Source organism: Parambassis ranga, chromosome 13, assembly GCF_900634625.1.
Source record: "Parambassis ranga chromosome 13, fParRan2.1, whole genome shotgun sequence".
NCBI classification, from domain to species: domain Eukaryota; kingdom Metazoa; phylum Chordata; class Actinopteri; family Ambassidae; genus Parambassis; species Parambassis ranga.
Genome location: NC_041033.1, coordinates 13,336,378 through 13,360,747, shown reverse-complemented (window position 1 = coordinate 13,360,747; position 24,370 = coordinate 13,336,378). Strand labels below are relative to the sequence as shown.

The 24,370-nt window shown below is 42.4% G+C and overlaps 1 protein-coding gene across 2 annotated transcripts in view; it reads right to left on the bottom strand.

Moving 5' to 3' along the window:
- Positions 1–1,336: 1,336 nt before the first annotated feature.
- Positions 1,337–24,370, bottom strand: part of sik2b (salt-inducible kinase 2b) — a 35,223-nt gene continuing 12,189 nt past the window's right edge. For both annotated transcript variants that reach the window (XM_028419064.1, XM_028419065.1), the window contains 12 exons: positions 21,559–21,720; positions 13,311–13,435; positions 12,721–12,844; positions 9,796–10,022; positions 8,427–8,579; positions 7,815–7,973; positions 6,112–6,343; positions 5,732–6,025; positions 4,163–4,320; positions 3,307–3,420; positions 3,097–3,188; positions 1,337–2,688 (listed from right to left, as the gene is read on the bottom strand). In XM_028419064.1, the coding sequence (XP_028274865.1) occupies positions 2,052–2,688; positions 3,097–3,188; positions 3,307–3,420; positions 4,163–4,320; positions 5,732–6,025; positions 6,112–6,343; positions 7,815–7,973; positions 8,427–8,579; positions 9,796–10,022; positions 12,721–12,844; positions 13,311–13,435; positions 21,559–21,720 (2,477 nt within the window). In that variant the 3' untranslated portion in view covers positions 1,337–2,051. The remainder of the gene's footprint in view (positions 2,689–3,096; positions 3,189–3,306; positions 3,421–4,162; positions 4,321–5,731; positions 6,026–6,111; positions 6,344–7,814; positions 7,974–8,426; positions 8,580–9,795; positions 10,023–12,720; positions 12,845–13,310; positions 13,436–21,558; positions 21,721–24,370) is intronic.

The window sequence follows — 24,370 nt, the reverse complement described above, 5'->3', positions numbered from 1 at the left end:
GATTTAACCCGCCTCTGTACAACAAGTCTGATTGTGAACACTGTAAGATATGTGCTCAGTTTAACCACTGAAGGTGGCGCAGTCTTCAATAATCTCATCTCAACCCTGTGATGTTCATCATCTTGTTATGCCAATTGAGAGATTTTTTAAAATCATGTGTCAGAAGTTATATCTGTGTACTTCAAGTAGACAAAAAAAACAAAAAAACCTCTCGTCTTGTTGCTGGCTTGCTGTCATCCAACAGTGAAAATCCAGCGTTCAGCTGGCTTTTGTCTCACAGCAGACGTCCTAACGTCAGAGAGGAAACATTCTTTCATGACATCTAATGCAGGGAATCTTTAAGGGGGCTGTTCCATTAGAACAAACATCATTAAAACAACGCAGAGGCATGACTGGAGCAACGAGGATGTGAACCAGAATTCATCTAAAAGCTACAACTGCACTAAAAGAACACAGTTTGTGTTTCTGAATAAAGCTGTCAATACAGTGTTTGTCTTTTTCAGTAATAATAAATTGTTGCGATGGATGCTGAAAATCTGAATTGTGCAAACATAATCACTCACACACACCCTCTCACGCTCTCTCTCTCACACACACACACACACAGTACTGTGCAAAAGTTTTATCTAGGGAGGCATCTGAATGGTCCCACATTCATTCTGCAGCACTGACTTCAACTTCTATGGAGTCAGTCTGAGATTACATGAAGCAACTGAGACGCGACAAGATGCCGGGTACCTCAAAAAAAAAGCATGTGCAAGAGGAGAACTGGTGCTGTTTGAAAGGCAAAGTATTTAGTTTAAAATCTATTAACGCTTCACTTTTAGTGCCTTAAAACGTTTTGCACAGTACCGTCCACACGGCTGTCACTCTGTTACATCATCAGCTCAAGTGATGTCACTGCTGACGACTCAAGAGATCACCGGTAACCAATCAGAGCTGGCTGTACAGGCGAGGCTTCCATTCACAATCCCTCCACATCAAGGATTAATATTGCTTCAGTATTGCCACAAAAATAGAATAATAATATTGACTGTTCAACACCGCAACATCTCAACCTACCATGTTAATTACATCAGCCCTCATTTATCAGGCAAACGCATGACCCACATCTCAGCTGTTGGAACAGACATGTGCCTGCAGAAACTGGCGTGCAAACGGATGGGAAAGTGGAAAAGCTGTTCAGTAGTGTAAGAAGTACATCAGGATCAGTAGTTACAACTTAAAACAGAACATTTATGTGTCAGATAGCCTACTACTAGTCAAAGCACAGAGGAGGCATGTTGAGGGAAATTATAAAGCTACCTTTTGTTGTTTTCAAGGAATACTGCTAGTGTTTAAATCATGTTAGCTTTTGCACACTGGTGTGTAAATAACGAAAACCTTTCACATCTGAATCTGTGGTGATATTCACGGTACCATGATAAATGAGGGCCACTTTAACTTGTTCAGTATTTTTTTTTTTTTTTTTAAATCTACTGGAATCTTTAAAAAAAAAATGCACAAAAAGTGTTTCAAGAACCAGTCTACTGTTGTCCATGGTGTCCTATTGTAAATAAAAAAAGCACTGCCAGCCATTGTGCTTTTGGTTTCGGTCAATTCTAAATGAGTTCAAACCATTTTTCGGGTGAAAATGCTACACTCTTATAGCAAGACTCCATGATGTGCAGCAACCCACCCAAGGGCTGCATGATGCAGTCTTCATGGGTGGCACAACGTACGTGACAACAGCAGCCTTGCCAGGTCGGCATGGCGAGGCTCATATACTGTATGTGCCACGCATCCAGCCTGTTCCTGCCTCACAGGGCTGATGAGAACAAGAACAGAGGAGTAGAGGGAGACAGGGAGGTAGGTTAAGGGAGGATTTTGGTAGAAAGGTTGAGGTTCATCACAACTAAGTAGTAAAGTTTGTATTAGTTGTACAGAAATTAACACTTCCATCCCTTTTGCTACGCTTATGGCCTCCACTTACATCTCCATTCTCTCTGCTCTTAATGCTGTTTAGGTTCTCATTGCTTAATACTGTTTTAAATCAACCCCCATCAGCTGGTTTAGTTGACCAGTACAAAGCCGTGCTGTGAGTCCACGGTCTCCATCATCTCACTGTCCAGGAGGGAGCCCTGCAGCTCGGGCAGGCTCAGGCCATCTGACTGCCCTGAAGCAGCCAGAACTCCAGCCATAGCCCCAATCTCAGCCTCTCCCGGAGCAGGTGGGGGCAGTGAGAACTCATACTGCTCTGGGAGAAGAACCTCAGTTGAAGGCCCCAGGATCTGCTGCTCACAGCCTGCAGGGTAGCTGAATCCCAGACTGCTGACAGAAGCATCATGAGGCTGGGTGCTGAGGTGGAGCTGGTGGTGGAGGTGCGACCCTGGAGGCAGGTGTTGGGGGTAGTGGTGATGGCTCATGTAGGGATCGAAAATCAGGCCTTCGCCAGGTTCCATCAAAGGGCTCAGACTGTGAGGGTGGCTGAAGGGAGGAGAGGCCTGAGGACTGCCCTGCTGCTGGGGCTGAGGCTGGTGGGTGGCTGACATGGGGGGGCCCTGAGGGGAACTTTGAGACGCTGCCACCGGGTCCAGAGCAGGGCTGCCTGGTGGGTAGGATCCTTCAGCTATCTGCATCTGGTTGAAGTAGGCCTGCAGTCCCATGCCCTGTGATTGCTGATGCAGATACATCCTCTTCTGGTTCAGTCTGTGGACAAAGCACTGGCACTCAAAATGTATTCATGAGCACTTGTGAGCAAAATGAGGCAACATTCTAACATAATATTTCCTATTGGCTGAATCCCAATCAGATAAATCAAACAGGCCATCAAACAGCTGTTATCCAATCAGTGCTTAGTAAAGTCAGAGATGAAGAAACAAACTTTTTATTTTTTAGATTTAGAGCCATTTAAAAATAACCACAAAAACATGGTGAAAAGCATGAATGAGATACAGGTAGAGCACAAGCCACTACCAAAAACCCGCGCCTGAAGCATTAATTTGAGTGGATGACATGACCCAGTTTCCTTTTAGAATGTTGTGCATGTAGCAGAGTAAACAACAAAAAAAATCCCTGAATGGAAAAGAGGCAATAAACGATGTGCTGTGGGTTTACCTGTGTTCCTGCAGCTGTTGCTCTAAACTTCGAGGAGTCTCCTTTGAAAGGAAAGGATGGCAGCTAGCAGGACTGTTAGCCAAGACGTTGGCCTTGTGGGCAGAAGAGAGATCGGGACTGATGACTGTTGTTCATGATAGTTGCCATGATAACTGTCTACAAACTACTCACGCAGGTATAAAAAAAAGCATGTGTAAATTCAGACTGTACCTGTAGTCTGTGAGTGAGGTACTGTGTCTCCAAACTCTGTCTGCGCGACAGGAGAGGCGGCTCTGGACCACCATGGTATAAAGCTAAGCCCTCCTGCTGCCTGCATGCCTCACCCTTCAATCAAAAACATAAAGCATTAGAACAAGGGATGTTTGCGCGCACGTCAGAACCTAGACCCCTCCTCTCCTGTCTGTTAATAAAGGAGTGTCGAGGTCTGGGTGCTTCAGAGTGTAGCCTAACTAAATTATCTTTGCCATCTCCTGCCCAAATGCCTGTGTGGTGACTTATCAGCCAGATGCGTGTCTCTAAATGGCCTCTACCATAGGGATTACCCATTAGGTAAATGAAATGAAAGCAAATTAAAAGGATGATGGGGCATGAACATCATAACCAACAAAGAGCTGCTTCATTGCATTATGCGAGAAAGAAAAAAGGAAAACAGCTACAGTGGTTCTTTTCTGCTTTTACAACTGATATTTTTGAGGAAATATATGCAGTTTTCATCCAACATTCCCCCCTTTCACGTGTGTATCATTTTGTGTGTCTGGGTGCCCCTCTTTTTGTGTGACTGTAGTTCCAGTCACTACTATGGCTAAGTCTGATGGACTTCAACAATGGCTGCATTCAATGTGGCCTAGGCGTCAGGCCCTAAGGGGACGGGAGACAGTAAACAAGCCACAGTTGGCTGCCTCTCCTGGGGTTACACAACAGCCTGGGTGCCTGTGTGTTTTTTTTTTTTTTTTTGGAGGCAACGTGGGGTCAGGACAGTAAAAGACTGAAGCTGAGAACGGGTTTGTGAAAAGAACAATTTTAACGGATGCTGTGTGTGTGTGTGCTATTATGCAGCAGGACCGACCTCCAGGAGATTGTGTAAGTGGTGCTGCGGTCCCAGGGGGCCCATGGCACCCCCTTCTCCGGAGCCCATCTGCTCCACCAGCATCTGGACTTTGTTTAGTTCCAAGATGCCTTTGGTCCGTGCCAAGTTCTGAAGGTGCTGCCGAAATGCGACCAGTCCTGAAAACAAACAAAACAAAATTCACATCTTGGATGTGTTTAACAGAATCACATTCATCTTCATTACAGAACGCTAACAATTTAGCAAGTTAATCTATCTATCTATGCTAAAAGTCCTGTTCTTTCAGACAGCCAGGCTTAATCCTCTTGTTGGCACTTTTCATTACATCTACTGACAGTGTGACTGGATGTACGTCAGGAACTGTTTTCAGTGTGTATTTGTGCGTACACATGTGGCAGTCTTTCGATATGTGCATGTGTGCGTGTGGATCAGTGAGTAGCTCTGATAAGACCCATCCAGTGGTGACGAGCTGTGGCTTTGAACGATAGGACATGACTCACTGTGATGGTAGGAGTTATTTAAAACCAGAGTCAGCAGTCTGACGCAAAAGAATCCACCGCATCAACACTCTCCAAAGAGGATTAGGAAAAAAATAAATAAATAACTGAAAATACCAACTGGGAGTACACAGTGCAGCCTATCAATGTGGAGTCAGGAGAGGAAGGCGGTCTATAGGTTCTACTTAAGCTAAAGCACAGGTGATTTATAATGTTTGGGGAAAAAAGTAAAGGAGAGGTAGATGGAGGTAGTTTAACATTCTCTCTTATATTTTGGCTCTGCTTTCCCTCTGATGTGGAGAAGAAACAAATCCTGTCTGCCACACATGATGGAAACTTTGAAGAGAGAAAGAAAGGCGATGCAAGAAAGGAAGCAGTACAGAGGGAAGAGAGGGATGGAGAAAGAAGGGGGAATAGAGAGAGAGAGAGAGGTATGTGGGCCGAAACCTTCAAATATCTTCCTGTGATTCATAAGGTGAATCATGTAGTCATAAGAGAGACTGCAGAGGATGAGACAGGGGAGAGAGAGGAGGAAGAGAGAAATAAGTGTGTGAAAAAGAGGGGAGGGGGGCATATGAGAGGGTGGAAATGAGGCACTTTTATCTGGCAGCAATGCATACATATACATGTGACACTGCGAGGGAGCAGCTGTAGCAGAGGTGTTGCATTTATGTCATGATTCCTGTTCTTGCTATGTGCATCCTGGATACTTTGTAATGCATCATACTCATGTTAGATATGGCATTTAATCGACAGAAATGTGAAAATCAGCTGCAATTTCAAACCTCTTCAAACCCTTCTCTCAACCCATCTTGCCTGTATCCAGTAAGACAAAAGAGATGTCTGAACCTGCTGCTGTTAGGAATAGCATCACAATGACAGAAGATGTCAAAATGTTTAGTTGTAGGCTGAAAACCGCCGTACTGATTTAGCATTGCACTTCTGCAATATCACAGCCATGGTAACAAAACAAAACTCCAGTAGAACCAGGGATATGGAAGATATTTAACCCATCATGAAGTCAGTGTTGTTTTTATGGCCTGTATGCATACAGACAGCTGCGGGTTCTGACCTTGGGTGAGGGAGGTGTCCGAAGCGCGGCGTCCTTCTCTGAAGCTGATAGGGGAGCGGTTGTGCGTGTCCCTGTGCTGGGAAGTCAGGGCAGCCATTGCTGGATTGGCAGGCCGAGCACTCAAGAAAGGCGTAGGGGCGACGCCTGGGGCAGAGCTGTTGGCCTGCACCACTTCACTGAGAGAGGGGGAATCTTCCAGCAGCCCAAGGTCACTGTGCATGGAGCCCATGTCGTGGCCAATGTCCGAGTCCACACTACCCATAGAGGGGTTGTGGCCTAGAGCGAATAATTTACCTGGAAGAGGCAACATTTTTATTCCTTGTCAGGGCAGTGATCCAGAAACAGATGCATGTTAGAGAGCCTGCTGGGTGATGTCATACCTTGGTTTGAAGGCCCTGGCTGGTTGGTGACCTCAGATAGGGTGTGTCGCCGTTGGCCGAATCGAGCTGTCTGATAGGCCGAAAGTAGGTGGGGCGGATCATCCTCTGTGTCGGGCTCCTCAGTCTCAATGCCCTCATCAATCGATGTCTCCATCATGTTGCTAGGCGACGAGGTGGAGGACTTGCGGAGGACAGTGGGGGGAGGCAGTGGGTCTAGCAGGCATCCGTTCACCTAGAGGGAAAGATAGGAGGAGGAAGAGAAGGAGAGACAGAACAATGACTACACATTTAATATTGATTGTTCCAGAGTGTGACAAAGGCTTAAAAACAAAGTCATGTCACACAAGATGCAAACTCACAAGAAAAATCCATCTTTGTGCTGGACACCATGCTAAGAATCAGAGCACCATTAGTGACTATCCTCCCTCAGTTTTCCCTGCACATAGTTGGTCTCACACTAGGAGTGTGTATTTGTTACAGCATTCAGGCCTGTGTGTGTGTGTTGGTGTAGAAAAGTGGAGGGTGGGGATAAAGGAATGCAGGGCCAGGAAGTGAGCTTTCACTGGAAGTGCCGTTTGACTGACACACATACAACCACACACACAGACATAAAATCATAGATCATCTGCATGAGTTGCCGCAGTTACCGGAAAGCCTGGTGTTGGTCTAGAAAGAGCAACTTTGCCCAATACCCCATCTGCGATGGGATAGGAATGCTATTACTCAACAGACACACACACACACACACAGTGAGGACAAGAGGGGGAAACGTGAATTGAGAAACAGGCAGAGAAGAGGTGGAGGCTAAAAAGAGAGAGAAGTTTCAGTATAAAATAGAAGCTGAGTTATAAAGAGTCGGAAGAACACAAGAATGATGAAGACGGCCAAAAACTAAAAAAGAAAAAGATGAGCTGTTGGTTGACTGGTAGGAAGTCTGGGCGGCGAGATCGCTGGAGCAGCACAGCAGCTTCCTGTCCATGTGTGTTCACTCAGCTCTGCATTAGGTCACATCATCATCACAGGACCGCTTACATAACCAGACTCCATTCACGCAGATAACACGCACTCTGACTCTGCCCTGTTCTGTTCTGTTCACCACAGACTCATACTCACACACTCACGCACACACAAAACAATGTACAAATCATTCATTATTGGAGCCAGGAGTCAGGATAGAAAACCATGTGTTCAGGAGTGTGTGTGCAGCCCTGCAGGTATGCAGGACTGTCAACTCGGACCACTGGTGTCTGTGTTCTGTAATAGGCGGCAACAACAGGCCTGGAAGAAAAGGTTAGCACAGATAAACAGAGAAAAGAAAGCACAGTGTGTGTGTGAGTGTGTGTGTGTGTCTAGGAGCCTTGCAGGACAGGCAGCTGTCCTGTCTGATGTGAGTGCTGCCTGAGTGCTTACATAAGAGGACAACTCAGCTGCACTCTGGTAGGTTGACAGTGCAAGCCGATGCTCTAAACCTGAAAGAAGTCTGCAGCGTGCACACACAAATTTCACAGCACACACAAATTTCACAGCAAGTGGGTAAAATCAATGTCAAGCTTGTACAAGCTGATAATGAACGTAGCAACTGCAACTTCCAAGTTAAAAAAAAGCCAGATATGCACGGACAAATGCAGAGAGACAAAAAAAAGAAGACGAAAAATATACCCCAATCCCCTCAATCCCCTGATTTTTACTGGTTTTGGACCTACTTTGGGTGTGTTGACATCCTCCACCATGAAATTCTGCTCCAGGGGACATGCAGTCTGGGGGAAAGTGAAAGCATCAGAGGAGGCTTGGGGCACAGCAGGGGAACGCAACAGACGAACGCCCTGCGGGAGCAAACCCACCTGGGCTGAACCACTGGTCGACTGTGGAGAGGGAGAGAACAAGAGACAGAGAGAGTCTTTGACAGCGCCTCAAAAAACCTTCTTCAATTCATGACCAGTTCTTTACAAAATCCCACATAATGCCGCAATTACAACGCAAATGAGCTGCAGCGAATTTGACTTTGTAATCCCAATGGTACAAGAGAGCCAGATTCTAGATAGTGAGAAGAAATAAAAGAAAAATTGGTTGGTAAAGAGACTCAGAGGGCAAAAAAAGAAAATAATGAATAATGTAAGTGAGAGAGATGCATTAAGATCAAGGCTGGGTGGAAAAGATTTGCAAGAGAGCACACGAAGATGTGGCTGAATGAATGAAAGGGTTGCATTTGTTCCTGGTTGCAGGTGTGAATAACACAGCTTTGATCAGGGAGGTATGGAGAGTAATCTGTACACATTATTCAGAAGCCCCCTGTTGCCCTGACGCCCCGTGGTTACCTTGACGACGGTCTGTTCGGCGATGGTGCTGGGTCGTCGCTGACGGGCGTCAAGCCTCTGTTCCACAGGGAAACTGCAGCGATGGGCCTTGAGCCGCTCCACCAGCAGGTAGTAGATAGCAGCAAAGTGGTTATAGCTCTTGTTCTGCAGAGACTGGAGGATGACAGGCAATGTAATTGTAGGCATCTTTAAATGAAGTTATTAGTGATGCTAACCTTAACTCTGACACCTCTTCAAATCAAACCCACAAAAAAAGTCTGATAAATCTCATTTTTAATCAATGCTTTGCATAAAGTTCTGATTTCTTCAGTAGATATTAATGTATTGAGTGGGATAATGTGCAGTGAGTGTGTCATTATAGTGAATTTAGCCCTTACTGGAAAGTAAGAAAAAAAAACTATTAATATAACCTGCAGCAATTGCGCACCATTAAGGCATCCCTCACCATCTGGCACAACACATCTGATCTTACTACATATGTACTGCGGTAAAGGGCAAAGACGACTCAAGATAGTTGCAGTTTTTTAAGATGGCAAAGTAGCATTCGATCTTGTGTGAAACTACTCAGTGAATTGCATCTCTCATCTCACACAAAAAGGCATCAGCGGCACTAACACTAACATCACCCTAGCACATTTCACCTCTTGAATGAGGGGGAAAAAAATATTAAAAGAGGTGAAAATCACAAGTCTGGCCATGCTGAGAGCTGCAGCTATGCAAAAGGAAGAGTCTGTAAAAGATAGCAAACAGGACAAAGTCATGGTTTTATTCTATTGTTACATAGGGTCAATTGTGGGACTTATGCCTGTATAGCCTTTCTAATTATGTACTCAGTCTCAATCAAAGTACTTTACACTGATATTTAATTTTACAACAAACTGCAGGTTTCTTGGCCGATTATTTAAAATTAAAAACATGTGTATAACTTTAAGGCAACTTTAAAGCATAATTTACCAGATGTATGTCTCATGATCTTGCATAGGAAGGCATGCAATTTCTACATCTTGGTATGTGTGCAGGTTCATTTCTTACTTGGCAGCAGATTTACTGGAAGTCAAACTCCCTTATAAGCATGCATGTCACACCCAAAGACCAATTTTGCCATTAGTTAAGGATGACAACTGCCCGAGGTGCCCAATTATGGCCTTGGTACTAAATCTGCCCCTGATATTTTCATCCTAATTTTTATCTGTGTGCATGTCGTTCCATTAGACTGCTGCAAGGATGCACACAGTTTCTTCTTATGTGAAGTGACACGCTCTCACCATTATCTCCTTCACAGTCTGAAGCGTCGACCTTTACACCTCACACCTTTATATCCCTGTTGAGTAAATAAAGGCCTTTCTTTCTTTCCAAGCTCCGTCCTCACCTCTACAGTCTTGTGCTGGTCGATTCCAAGGCTGTGCATGAGGCGGAGGACCTGTTCACTGTACTCTCCTACACCTGTTTCGCCCTCTGTAGACAGAGGCTGTTGGTACAGGACGGGCCTCTGTACTGGAACATCCAGAGCCATCCACTTGTGCTCCTTAATCTGGGCCACAGACAGACGCTTCGACGGATCCAGCACCAACATCCTGCGGATCAGGTGCTCACAGTCTGTGTGAGTGGAAAAACAGCAGTTATGAGACAGGACTTTGAAAGCATTTCATTCAAGATCAGCACCCTTTTTAAAGAGGAAGAGTTTTTTTATGTGTGACGCTGAGAACATCTTGTATAAGCTATGATGAAATGAATTAAGCCACAACACATCATGTCCTCAAAGTAGTCTTGATGAACTGGGGCAGAAATAACACTTTAAGAGCTTAAATCTGCTAAATTCTTATTTTCTCCTGCACTCGGTTCTAAACAGCATGACGCTGCTCTTTTCTACTTTCCTCCCCTCCTAATGAGAGCTCCTCACCTCTAGTTAATGGCTAGATGAGTTTGACGTCAGACACAGCTGGGTTCTTAACAGGATTACTGTTCCCCTGGCCGAGCTGCATTGGCCTGTCTGCACCCCTACTACCTACTACATTCCTGCCTGCCACACGGCATGCTTACCCATTTACTCGACCGTTACGGTCTTAAAACAAAACAGGTGCGCTTTTAACAAATAAACCCCACTTGGTTATCTCATAGCATCACAAAAACAGGATTTATGTTCAGTGGTTTGTTTTTTTTCCAGATGAATTTGCACACCGAAGGAACTATTTTCTACCAAACTAGCAACCATATCACTGTGCAAAATGTTTACATGCTGTCACAAGCATGCAGTTATTGGTGAACGCAAATTCTGCATTCTGCGCAGGATATGATAATAAAGTGTTCCTACATGAAATTGCTCACAATCTGTGGGTCATTTGGTCGTCACTCATGGGAACAGATTTACGTGGCATGCAGGATGCCATCTAAATGCACAAATAATGGGGCACAGTTAAGCTAAATCTTATACACACAACCTCCACAGATCGCCTCCTTGCCTGATAGGATATCCTTCTTTCTCAGCACCTCATAGCAGAGAGCCAAATGACCTGTCTGCCAGCATTAAATCCCTGCTGCACATTCTTCTCAGTTGCCCTGCTGATCTACTAGCGTCTGCTTACATCACATTTTTTTCTACCTCGTGCCTGGTAGTTCAGCCAGCACATTTTTTTCCCTCTTGCCATTATGTGCATAACCAGTGTGCCCCTCACTACAATTTTACTTCACACTGAGGCCGTTTAAGTCACAGCCTGCTTCAAATTCAATGCAGGCTGATTTGTTTGACCCAGAAGTTACTCCAGCTCAGCTGGTTGCTGCAGCCATGTTTATAGCAACGGTTAGGGCTGAGCTTTTACAAACCACCAGGGGAGGTTAAGACTATGCAAAGGGGTCAACACTGTGTAGCTGGCTGCTTGATTGATTGACACTGTTCATAGCTAGTATATTACACCAGGATGACTTAACCACAGAGCCATCCCAGTTAACACTTGCAACGTCCCGGTGGTGTAGGGTTGCACTGAGTCCTCCAATGCAGAGAGGGGGGCATAACACTGTGTTGCAAGAGGTTGAAAAGCAAATACTTTATGTGCTTTATAGTTTTTTTAAAATCACACAGCAGCTAAAAACATTGAACATAACAGTAAACATACTGACAGATGAGGTGCAAATTTAAATCCCAAAAGCAACAACTTTTTTTTGCCTCGGTGAGGGCTGTGATTATCTGGTGGAAACGTAGAAAAAAAAGAAAAATGCCACAAACGGCATCACATACATGCACATAGCTTGTTTAATATGCATGGCAGAATAGACAAAAGACAACATCTTTTGTAACTACACTGGGAGTACACCACAACACTCAGAGGTTAAGAGTTTACTGTGCAGTGCTAGGCTGTGCTGTGTACCACAGTGCTGGCCAGTGAGAGCAACGTGAGGAAAAAAGATGGACTGTTTCTGGATGAAGAAATCAGCACACTATGTTCTCCCTGTTCGGGGAAACAGGGGCTGGACTGGGGGTGGGTAGGCGGGTTCGAGTGTCAGCCTTGCCACGGAGCTGACATTACACTCCTACATTCCCCCATATGCCTTAATTGTTTCAAGGTCCTGAACAGAAGAGAGAAAAAAAGAGATCTGGCCGACTTTCTCTCACCCCACCCCCTGTGAAGTTGCTTCAGATTTACAGATGGGATACACGGAAACAGACAGAGCCACAGACGGACAGGAAGGTGTCTCACAGACACAGAGTATGAATCAGACAGACGTACGAACAGACAGACAAAGTCTCCACATAGGGACAGACAGGCGAACTGATGGAGGGCTTCACTGGCTCTGCCCCAGGTTACATAAACAGCTCTGGACTTAATCTGCAGCCAGCTAGCTAGCACAGCCGCTAACAGCAGGACAGCTTTGAGACCGTTAGCCGATCTGACTCACTCTGCAGCCTGCACGCACGCACGCACTCACACATACTGTCACATATTGCAAAGGACAATGACAGAGTGCCTTATACTGTATCCCCTTAAATGAGCGTAATGCTCCATCGCTAATGAAATGACCTCCTGACTGGTTTGAACCACAAGAGAGACTGCCAGCGAGCATGACTCAAATAGGAAAGTGTGATTTATTTGTCTGTGCGTCACTGTTTCTCACACCAAAATTCTTATTATTCTTATGCCTTTTTTCCTCACTTTGACTCCATGCTGTGTTAAAAAAGACTGCAAGGTGTCTCATAGATAGGCGTTGCAGAAATGCAAGGTGTGGGGGTTGACACAGTCTCCTGTTTTTATTTTTGTGTTTATCATGCCAAGGAGAGAGAGTGAGGCTCATCTCTTCTTACCTTCAGTCATGAAGTAAGGGATGCGAAACCTTCCTTCTAGGACTCTCTGTCGAAGCACAGGCAGAGTGGGCCCATCAAATGGCAAAGCACCGCACACCAGCACATAAAGCACCACCCCCATACTCTGAAACATGAAAAGATGCAGATGCAGAGAACCAACGTCAAGGCAGGAGCAACCAGATTAATTAATTAGACATATCTGGGTGAAAATGCAACGCTTAATTTTTTAATCTGCACTGACACACAAATGTACCAACAACATGCACAAGCACACACTTCCATTTTCATGACAGAGTATGGTAAATGATTGTGATATACTGTACTAGAGGCTATAACTGTAACTGTGGTTGGGAAATTACGCCCAACATCACCACAGAATCATGACAGGAACAAAATCTGCTGATGTTCTGAAATTGAAACTTGATTTCTATTGTCATAAATGAAGACTATTATTGTCGATGTCTGGTGCAAATTGTGCTCAAGAAATGCAGAAAAGACAAGACTGGTTATGACAAAATGTATTACTCTCTAGTGAATTTTTTAAAAAGAATGTGGCACAGTTGTCTTCTTTACGCAATCAGTCATCTTACCCAGATGTCCAGCTGTGGGCCCTCATACTGTTGTCCCTCAAAGACTTCTGGAGCAGCGTAGGGCGGGCTGCCACACCATGTGGCCAGAGGCTCCCCGGGCTGGAAGAAGTTCCCAAACCCAAAATCTACACAGGGGGAAAACATCAGGGAGAAGTAGATTAAAGATGAAGTCTGTAATGACCCAGATAAAAGCACATGTTATTAAAAGTGTAACAGAAAATAATTCAGTGTCTTCATGCAGATTTTACACAATGTAATGTGTCATCCTCATATTTGTACGTTGAGGAAATGGGCCTTTGTGTGCAGTTCCTCTCCTGTTGACTGACACAAGGCCATCACTGCTCTAGTCTGATTGGTCATTGGTGGAAGCCGGTCTTTAATCTTCCCAGAAAGAGAACTCAAAATGAGAAGTTCATGTCTGCCTTTCATTAAAATCCAACTAAAAGCTGCACTAAACTCTGCCAAATCACCCTGAGCCAACTTGTGTGCCTGCAATCACTCCAGCCAAACTTTTTTTATTAGTTCATATCACTTGCACATATGTTCTCTCCAACTCATCCTATTTCTCTTGTTCTCAGATTTTCTGCCTCATTTGGTTTTTATAAGACTTGTTACAGGTACAGAAATATGCATATATTTGACATCATGTTATCTGTTGATCTGAATCACACCTATTTTTATTACCAGACCATTATACAAACATTAGACAAAAATAACAGATAAATGTTTTTCAGTTTGGTTCATTATCAATGGGATGGTGTCATGGGACCTGATAGCTGCAGGAGCAGACAATCACAAGCCTCTCTTAACCCCGCAACAACACCCCCACCCCTCCTCTTTTTCCATCATTCGAAACCGTTACATAAACAGAAAAAAAAATTATATTGCAAAACAAATAACGGATTTAAAAAATGGGCTTACATAATGGGGCTGGAGGTAATGTGTTCACAGACACATTAAGCAGTGCGTGAGAATAGGAGACAGAACTAATTCCATCTTTCCTCATTACGATCGTTTAAAAATTACACAATTTATTCTACAACAGTCTGTTTGAATCCAAACTGACCAGTCACACATAACATCTTATTGTGTAGAGCTGTACTGAAGGACCAAATTGACAATTAATATAGTTTTATAATTATCTATAAAGCCTATAAATAGTTTGTTTTGTCAGAAAGACCAAATCCATGACAAAAGAACACGGGTTAAGCCTGTCAGTCCTGGTCTGCTACAAATATCTAACCAAAAGACATGCAATAAAAAAACCCATGGATGAGCTAACAACCAACATACTGCATGAACAAACTTCCAAAACATAGTAAGCTTGAAATACTTGTCAGTCCAAATGTTTATCTCCACATTGCTCCATGTTTGCCTTCTGCTTATTTTACTTTGTTAGCATACAGTGTACTTTCCATGTCGACCAATCACATGATTTTTAGGATCACATCTTGTTTATCCTGTTTGTTAAGACATCTCTGGTCTATGTCCGCTTCCTATTTCAGTCAAAAGTACACCGGAGTTTCTTTGGAAGCATGCAGTCTGTTCGATTCAGATGGCAGCGTTCACTGTTGTTCAAATAATCTGCCCTAACAAAGCAATCACACTACAGTTCCTTTTAATCGAGTCAATCCTTCCAAGACAAATCAGCAAATTGTCACACTGAAGTGACACGGTGATCCTGGATTTTTGCCGTTTTCTGTCTGAATGTGATTAATAATAATTGTTCTGCTCTGCTTTTAGGATGTGGGTGTCTGGCGGTCTAATAGGTTCTACACACTGAGTTCACAGTGGTCATTTCTGGACAGCGACCTTTGCCAGCCTCTCGCTCTCTACAGTCTGCTTTCACATAAAAGCAAAATCAATGAAAAAAAAACTAGACTGCAGACTGCTTTTGATTCTACACAAAAGAAAGAAAGAGTGCAGGATATTTGAGCCCAAATCGAAATCAGATATGAGAGATTAGCACAGTGCAAACAGTGTGTGAGTGCATGTAGTCAAACCATTTAATTTTTGCAATGCAGGCAGCAGCAGGTGTGGCTAAAATAAAGCGGAAGGTGAAGTATTAAGACGTGGGGGGGTTTTTACAAGTATGTTTGCTGTCTGATTGCTGCTGCAAAGGTGAGATGTGAGACGTAGGCAGAGTGGAGCTGAGCAGTGCAGTTGGTTTATCGTCAGAAGCTGTGACCCATTTCATGGAGCTGAATACTGAGCAGACTGGTTGACGTCAAACACTCCAGCACGCTGCAGGCTACCAACAGCAGTCACAGCTCAACAGGAAGGGTGGGATGGTGGTTAGGGAAACGTGGCTGCTGCACACAACAGTATTAGCATAATATTAGCTTAAACATGTCACACCTTAGCAAATGGTTCCTAACAGCGTGTGTGGATGTGGCGAGGATATGAGTGATATCATCATGCTGTGGTCTCAGCCTTCCAGCAGGCAGAAATTTGTCATTTCTTATAACAAGGTATGAATATTGATGCTATAATGGCTGCAGCTCCCATTATTTACAAATTATCCTTTTCCTACGACTCCTCTCCTATGCTTACTGTCACCTAAAAAATATTTTATATAATTCTAACTGAAAAAACATGCACCCCTTTTCGTAACATGTTTGGCTTCATCAGTTTGTTAAAGTCATATAATTCAGACAGAGGTCTCTTTTTGGTTCATGTTCCCCAACAGTCAGCCATGCTCATAACGTGATGGAGAGAAAGACACGGTACATGTGCAATGTCTGAAGTTGCAGGAAGCCTTCTGCCCACTCATGCCTCTGTGATACTGCCCTCTTATTCCTTCTGGTTGTGCAGGTCCACAAAAAGTCACTAGGTTGTTCATTCAAGCCTGAATGTTTGCTGTCAACTTGATGGAAGGATTGTATGTCAGGAAGGGGCTCAAATAAAAAAGATGTTTTTTTTTTTTATTGGAATTAAGTTTTAAAATACATAGTACAAAGACAAAGAATAGTCATAATGCTGTGTAGTACATCAGAAATGTGTCCTGATCTGGAGACAATTTGTAGTGTCTACATCGTTTAATTGACCATTTAACACCATTTAGGGTTTGCTTCACTTCCAGCAACAGGTTCCTGTGGATGGTTTCAACCTTAAAAAAAATCGTTAATTGGGCTGTATGTTCATAACATTATGAGACAATATGAGATGGGTATTTTTTTAGTTGGCCCTCCTATGCAGTAGCATTTTTGCACATGTAAAGTGAATGGCACCCATGATCCTAACATTTCTTGGCTAAACCACAAGCGACTCTGATCCTTGCGACTCACTTTTGTTTTTGTTATTCCTCCTCCTCCTCCTCTCTTTCCATCTTGTTCAAATCTGTCAACTCGGACGTAAAGGGGCTGTTTGAAGTGAAAACATTAAGGGCGCTCCCTGCTGCTACGGTTCCAATCTCCTCTAACGCCACCATGAGCATGACCTTTCTTTGACTGACCGTCGGCTAAGCTTCATACAGACTGACCAGGGGTGGCCTTTACAAAGCAGGGAGGTATAACCCCACAAGCATCATCTAGACTTTTTGTCTGCACCTGCATAATCAGAGTAGTAATCAGAGCAAGATTATAAACTGATAATAATTTTTTTAGATAAACAATAAAGATAAGCGCACAATGTAGACACTGAAAGAGAAATGAGGTGATGGACATATCTGCTCAGATTGAGTTAATCCAGCCCTGCAGTTTGGACTTTGGTAACTGATTCACATTATTTACCTTTTTTCTGTCATTTTTCAGACACAAATTACTTCTTCAGTTTAGTCAATCATTTTTTGTTAGTTGCCAATTTTCATTTTATGGGTCAAGAATAATTGCTTGAAAATGTAAATGGCTGTTAGGTAATCCTGAACTCTCTCTTCCCCTGATTGCTGTAAAATGAGCCATTCTCATGTACTAATCTAACATGTGTACTCATCTAAACTTCATGTAACTTGTCAGAGCTTGTTATGGGTAAGAGAAGCACATGCTGTACCTTTGCCGCTTATGTCCTCCCAAGAGACATTTTCTCTAATCACAAGCCAGGTAATGTTCTGTTCATTGTTTTCCTGCTTTAAATCTAATCTGCTGTGCCGACAATCGGCAGTGAGTCAGACATGTCTGTGAAAATTACTGCTGGGGTAATAACATCTCCAGGTTATCATCTTAGGGGCCTTCGAAGAAACACTGGACAGGATGAGGGGAGTACTGATGCAGGTAAAACACTTATCCTACAGTTTGGTTGTTTTGTCATCATCTGGTATAGAACAAATAAAATGCACCGATTTGAGGTTTGCATCTGTGCATTTCCTCACTGAAGTACCAATCTTGAGACTTATAAACGATTTGAAGATGCTGAGTCATACTCAGCATCTGGTATCCTCTTCTACCTGTATTTTTAGCCACTCACCTAAGATGGATTTCAGTATGAGCTCTGAATAAAGCCTCAGATAAACCTCTTCTCTGATAGCTCTGTCCCAGCTGTGGCCATGTCTCACTGCTATGCATGCTCCTTATCGCTGTCCCTTCATCCTCTTATATGCTACTATGTCTCCAAAGTAGCCAACCCATTTTTATCACCTTTCACCTTTCATTACACTCAAACTCACCCCTCCTCCTACCTCCTGCCTTCCCCTTCCTTCTCCACCTCTTGGGACACAGCAGTAGGGTGACATTCTCACTAGCTAGCTCTAAATGCCAGTTGCTTAACCCTCATGCATTGTTCGCAAACACTACCCTAATGTGTTGTTCGGGGACAAAAACGTCCTCTAACTTTAACGGTTTTAAAAATATATTAGATAAATATTTTTTTGAAATTTTTTTGCATAGACCTTTTAATTAACTTCAGTTCTAATCAACAGTAGTGAAAAAATCATTTTCCCCCAGGATTTTAACCCTTTAATCACCAATTTTATAAGGGGTGGTGCTGAAAATTGAAAAAAAAAAAACACAAAATGGCTCATTTTTAATAGAAAAGGTGAATGTGGACTGGATTCTTTTGAACCTTTATTACAGTCTTGGTCATGTCAAACATCAGTAAAAAAATTGACTTGATTGCATTATTAGTTTTTGCACAGCACTGGATTTTCTTTTTTTCTCCCTAATGTGTTGTTCGGGGACAAAAACGTCCCCTAACTTTAACGGTTTTAAAAATATATTAGATAAATATTTTTTTGAATTTTTTTTGCATAGACCTTTTAATTAACTTCAGTTCTAATCAACAGTAGTGAAAAAATCATTTTCCCCCAGGATTTTAACCCTTTAATCACCAATTTTATAAGGGGTGGTGCTGAAAATTGAAAAAAAACCACACAAAATGGCTCATTTTTAATAGAAAAGGTGAATGTGGACTGGATTCTTTTGAACCTTTATTACAGTCTTGGTCATGTCAAACATCAGTAAAAAAATTGACTTTATTGCATTATTAGTTTTTGCACAGCACTGGATTTTCTTTTTTTCTCCCATTTTGTCCCATAGACTTACATTATAAACACACTTTTTTTGACTGCACAGCCATGGCACTACATAATCATGCATTCTTGATTGTTGGTGGTTTACCCTGTTGGTAGGAGGTAAAATTTGTGATTTTTACAGTTAACAACTTAATTACCATATTAACCCTTTACCTGCAGGCCTGTGCTCATGTAGTGTAGTTTCTGGCTTGTATATGGAGTTATAGGGAGTATTTTAGCACATAATTGTGTGTCTACACACTGTGTGTGTATGTTAGAGAGGAAGAGAGCCATTTGCACACTGATCTTGTTGTCTGTGAGTACACACAACCACAGAGTCTTCATAGTAAACAAAAACAAAGAAAGTGTTGCTATGCACGTGTGGCCCTTTGATGTCTACAGGTGCAGACTAAACAAAACAAAAAGGCAAGTGGTCTTACATGTGACCTTGTGGTCATTTGATGGTGAGAAGAGCAGAAAGCAACATGAAGAGAGGATTCACTTGTGCACAATCTCTGGAAATGATTGTGCAGCCTGGCTCTATGAAGGGCCAGGCTGTGAAGCTGTGAAGGCTGCACAAGTAGATCCGTCACTTGTTCACAAGCGAATCCTTCATTCGTTCACAAGTGAATCCTTCACTCATGCACAGGTGAATCCTCTCTTCATGCTGCTTGCTGCTCTTGTCACCATTAAATGACCAGGAGGATGCATGCAAGTCCACTAGTGTTTTTGTTTTGTTTAGTCTGAACCTCTCAGCATCAAAGGGCCCGGCACTTACTTTTAGGGCTGCAACAAATTTACTTTACTTTACTTTACTAAACTACTTTTAATACTAATTTTAGTAGGGGACTAAACTGTAGATTAGATTTGGTTAGTCAATGATTATTTATTATGTTATCAAGTTATCTATCTATGGTGTCTATTTAGTAACATGCACATGTACGTATGGTCGTGTGGAGCGCAACACACCATGGAAAAGGGGCACTTAGACCTCACTTAGACTAATTCAGTGATCTCAACTGAGACACTAACCTAAAAGTAAAGTCACTCTACTGGAGGACGTGTTTTCCGAAAGCTAAAAAAAAAAAAAAAAACAGCTATTTTACCCATCCACAACTTCAGACGCCAGAACTCCTGGATGTTTTCATTTTACATGCTTATGCATTGCCGTTGTACGTCTGAATTAGGTACACTTCACTTACTTAGTAACTTTATTTTCCTGACTTTCCTTCCCTGACAGTGTGCAAATGGCTCTCTTCCTCTCTAACATACACACACAGTGTGTAGACACACAATTATGTGCTAAAATACTCCCTATAACTCCATATACTTAAGCCAGAAACTACAGTACATGAGCACAGGCCTGCAGGTAAAGGGTTAATATGGTAATTAAGTTGTTAACTGTAAAAATCACAAATGTTACCTCCTACCAACAGGGTAAACCACCAACAATCAAGAATGCATGATTATTTAGTGCCATGGCTGTGCAGTCAAAAAAAGTGTGTTTATAATGTAAGTCTATGGGACAAAATGGGAGAAAAAAAGAAAATCCAGTGCTGTGCAAAAACTAATAATGCAATAAAGTCAATTTTTTTACTGATGTTTGACATGACCAAGACTGTAATAAAGGTTCAAAAGAATCCAGTCCACATTCACCTTTTCTATTAAAAATGAGCCATTTTGTGTGTTTTTTTTTCAATTTTCAGCACCACCCCTTATAAAATTGGTGATTAAAGGGTTAAAATCCTGGGGGAAAATGATTTTTTCACTACTGTTGATTAGAACTGAAGTTAATGAAAAGGTCTATGCAAAAAAAATTCAAAAATATATTTATCTAATATATTTTTAAAACCGTTAAAGTTAGGGGACGTTTTTGTCCCCGAACAACACATTAGGGAGAAAAAAAGAAAATCCAGTGCTGTGCAAAAACTAATAATGCAATCAAGTCAATTTTTTTACTGATGTTTGACATGACCAAGACTGTAATAAAGGTTCAAAAGAATCCAGTCCACATTCACCTTTTCTATTAAAAATGAGCCATTTTGTGTTTTTTTTTTTCAATTTTCAGCACCACCCCTTATAAAATTGGTGATTAAAGGGTTAAAATCCTGGGGGAAAATGATTTTTTCACTACTGTTGATTAGAACTGAAGTTAATTAAAAGGTCTATGCAAAAAAATTTCAAAAAAATATTTATCTAATATATTTTTAAAACCGTTAAAGTTAGGGGACGTTTTTGTCCCCGAACAACACATTAGGGGGTAAAATTTGCCCACAGTGTACCGTTGACCTATGAAAAATTTTAAAATCATATTAACAAAATTTATGTAAAATTAAGCTTATTGAGGAAAAATGATTCAATTTGTCCACATATTGACAAAGTTATGGCCAAAATAAACAGAAAAATTTCTCTCAGAGGACAAAAATGTCCCGAACAACGCATGAGGGTTAATAATCACACTTTGATGCTTGTACTACAGACCTCCAGCTTAGTCTCAAATCTCTGCCTCTGGGTCTGTTTTTTTTTTTCTTTTTTATGTCCTCCGTCTTTAATGTTCACCCCTTAAATTAAAGCTGTGGGCAGCTATTTGCCTCCTCTGATAAACATGTTTAAAAAGGTTTAGATTCATGCTGAGATTTTAAGATGACTACCGTGGCATCTTTCAGCCAGCAGCTATCTTACTAACAACCGCTGACCACTTCTCGACACTGGGCGAACAGCGCAGGCAGGTAGAGATTTCCGAACGACACTTAGCACTGAGACCTTAGCAGGCAGTAGATCAAAAATTTCCATGCATGTGTTTACCTGCAATCTTGATGTTCATGTGGCCATCCAGCAGCAGATTTTCCGCTTTTAGGTCTCTGTGAACGATGTTCCGGTTGTGACAGTACTCAACTGCTGACAGAATCTGCCAGAACTTCCTCCTCGCCTCGAGCTCACTCAGACGGCCATGCTTTGCCAGATAGTCTGCAGCCAGAGAGACAGACACAGGAACAAAAAATGACGTGCCATGTTAGAACTATATATTTTATGATTACATAACATGACTCAAAAGCCCTTTCAAACACAGTATTAGGTATCATTGCACTGCTGAAAAGAATGCATTCGAGCAGATTTTTCATTCCACTGAGCGTTAGTGGTTGTGCTGAAAGGATAATTTACTTTTGATGAGGTGCCGGCCTGTTGCCAACAGTAGTTTACAGCTGCTCTATATTACAGCATGCTCTGTAAACTGATTCAATGAAAGATGTATGATGTAACTTTTCTTACAAAAACCCCAGTGTCACCCTGTGTGTGAGTGCGTGTCCCTGTAGGCACAAAGGGGAGGAAAGAGATGTCTCAGAAGTGGTCTTCTACTGTATTATGTCCACATTACTATAAGCTGGATCACAATCTGAGTTTGGAGGGGTGGGTTGATGTAATAATGACTATTGAGTATGTTGCTGTAGGATTGCAGCACACAAACTTGACAATTTGAAAGACAAGTATGAACCCAAGTTCTTATCCAATGAATAAGAAAAACATTCGATTTATCTGTTTATATGTGAAGTGCACAGGCTGTGCACGCATGCTGAGTTTGTGGTTGTTTAGAAAGACACAAGAAACTAAAGTTCATGCTGTCTCTGGGGGGCCAGAGTCATAAAGTGTACTGCTGTCTTGCAAAGATCTAGATCACTGAACTTTCTTTCTTTCTTTGCTCTCATGCAGCTCTCCATTTTTTTTACAAAGTCAGCTGGACATACTACTTTACAAGATGCATTTTTTATTAGCAGCCCCATGAACTTTAAAAGTGTAATGTTTGTTGCTGTCCGCAGGGTTCCTCTTCACACCTCTCTGTCCAGATAGCTTGCTAACTCTTCAATTCACACTCAGTGGTAAACAAGATAGGACACTCTGTGTTGGCTTTCCTTCCAGCTGGCAAGAATACAGATACCACCGACCAAACCTGACAACAACGCACAGCAACCACAAGATACCCCAACAACAAAACATCATATAGGAGTAAACAGAGCAATATAAGGAACAGGGCCTCTATGAGAAGGGATAGTGAAGTCACATAAAGGCAATTTTACAGCCTATTAACATAAAGAAATGTGCTGACTAAACATGAGATACTTTATTTCCTCAGCTCATAGTGGACCAAAGGGTAAGAAGTTTGTTGGGACAAAGACTGTACAGTTAAAAAAAACACTACAGGGAATTGATGCTGTTCCATTAACAACAGCATGGTTGATAAATAGCTAACATGTTACAGAGTTGAGAAAACCTGATTAGACCGAAGCTGGGAAATTCCATCAAGGAGGCCTTTCTATGTAATAACCGGCTTTCAAGCAACATTGCTAATCAAAAAACACACCAAGGAGGGGAATGTGCCAAGGAGGTCCAAATATGCACCTCCGACAACAACTGGAATCCAAACTAATAATTGGTGTGGGATTATAAACCTTTTTTTTGGTGTGTTGGCAAGCAATCTGGTGGTTGTGCCTCCCTGTGTTGCCAAATGTTGTACACATAAGCAGTGAGTGAAGTAGCTTTGTGAAGAGACAAAAAGGAGCTTAAAAGAGACACCCTGCATGCTTCTTCACCTGCACACATTCAAACGAACTCTGCGAGAGACAGGGTGTGAACTTGTTGGACAATGTCTAGAGCTGTGCCGATAAAAAAATTGGCAGTTGTCAGACCAGCAGGTCTGTGCTGCATTACATCATGGTGTTCAACTGTGGACACAGATATGCACCAAATCCACAGACATCCACTAACATTTCACAGCCTCCCACTTTCTTATACTGGGAAGTTTCTGATGGCACCAATGGACTATACATTTATCTTATCAATACAGCAACTGTATTATCTTATATTGATTTTATATTGTTCTTCTTCTTCTGTTATTTGTATTATAAACATTTTTGTAGTCACTGGTTGGTCAAACAAACAGTTCATTACCTAAAGAGCTCCATCCATTAAAAAATGATTGCTTTTAAGGAACTAAGACATTTAAAACACCAGGGCATGAACGTCACAACTTATCTGACCTCTAAACAGCAGTACTGTGTAGCTGCTGCTTGTTCTACAGTAGCATTAGAAAAACAAGCCATTAATGTTTTAGCAATCACACACACACAATGCAGTATGTTGCTCCAGTGGAAGGATGAGTAATCCACTGGTACAATGTTGGTGAGGGTAAGGACCTCTGCACAGTGAGGCATGCAGAGCTGCATTCTGGGAAAGCCAACAGAACAGAAGCATGAATCATAGGGGTATTAGGGAACAGCTCAACAACCACTGTGTTCCACTTCTGCTGAGAGCCGAGTGAAGAGCTAAGTCTCTCAACAGCTGCTAAGGTTTGGAGGGGACAAACATCATGGGTACAAACTGGCTTGTTGGATAGAACTCTGGCTGGGCTTCAGATAACACTGTAGGACAGGCGTGGGGAGTGTAAACATGTGTGTGTGTGTGTGTGTGTACTTGTGGAAGACAAGGGCGGGCAGCCACGCTCTCATACACACACTTTCCACATCGGTAACCGATACCTAAACCACTTAAATACAGCCGCCTCATTAAAGCCACATCTACAGTATGCATGTTGACAGACGTGGGTGATGATTTAATACTGGCA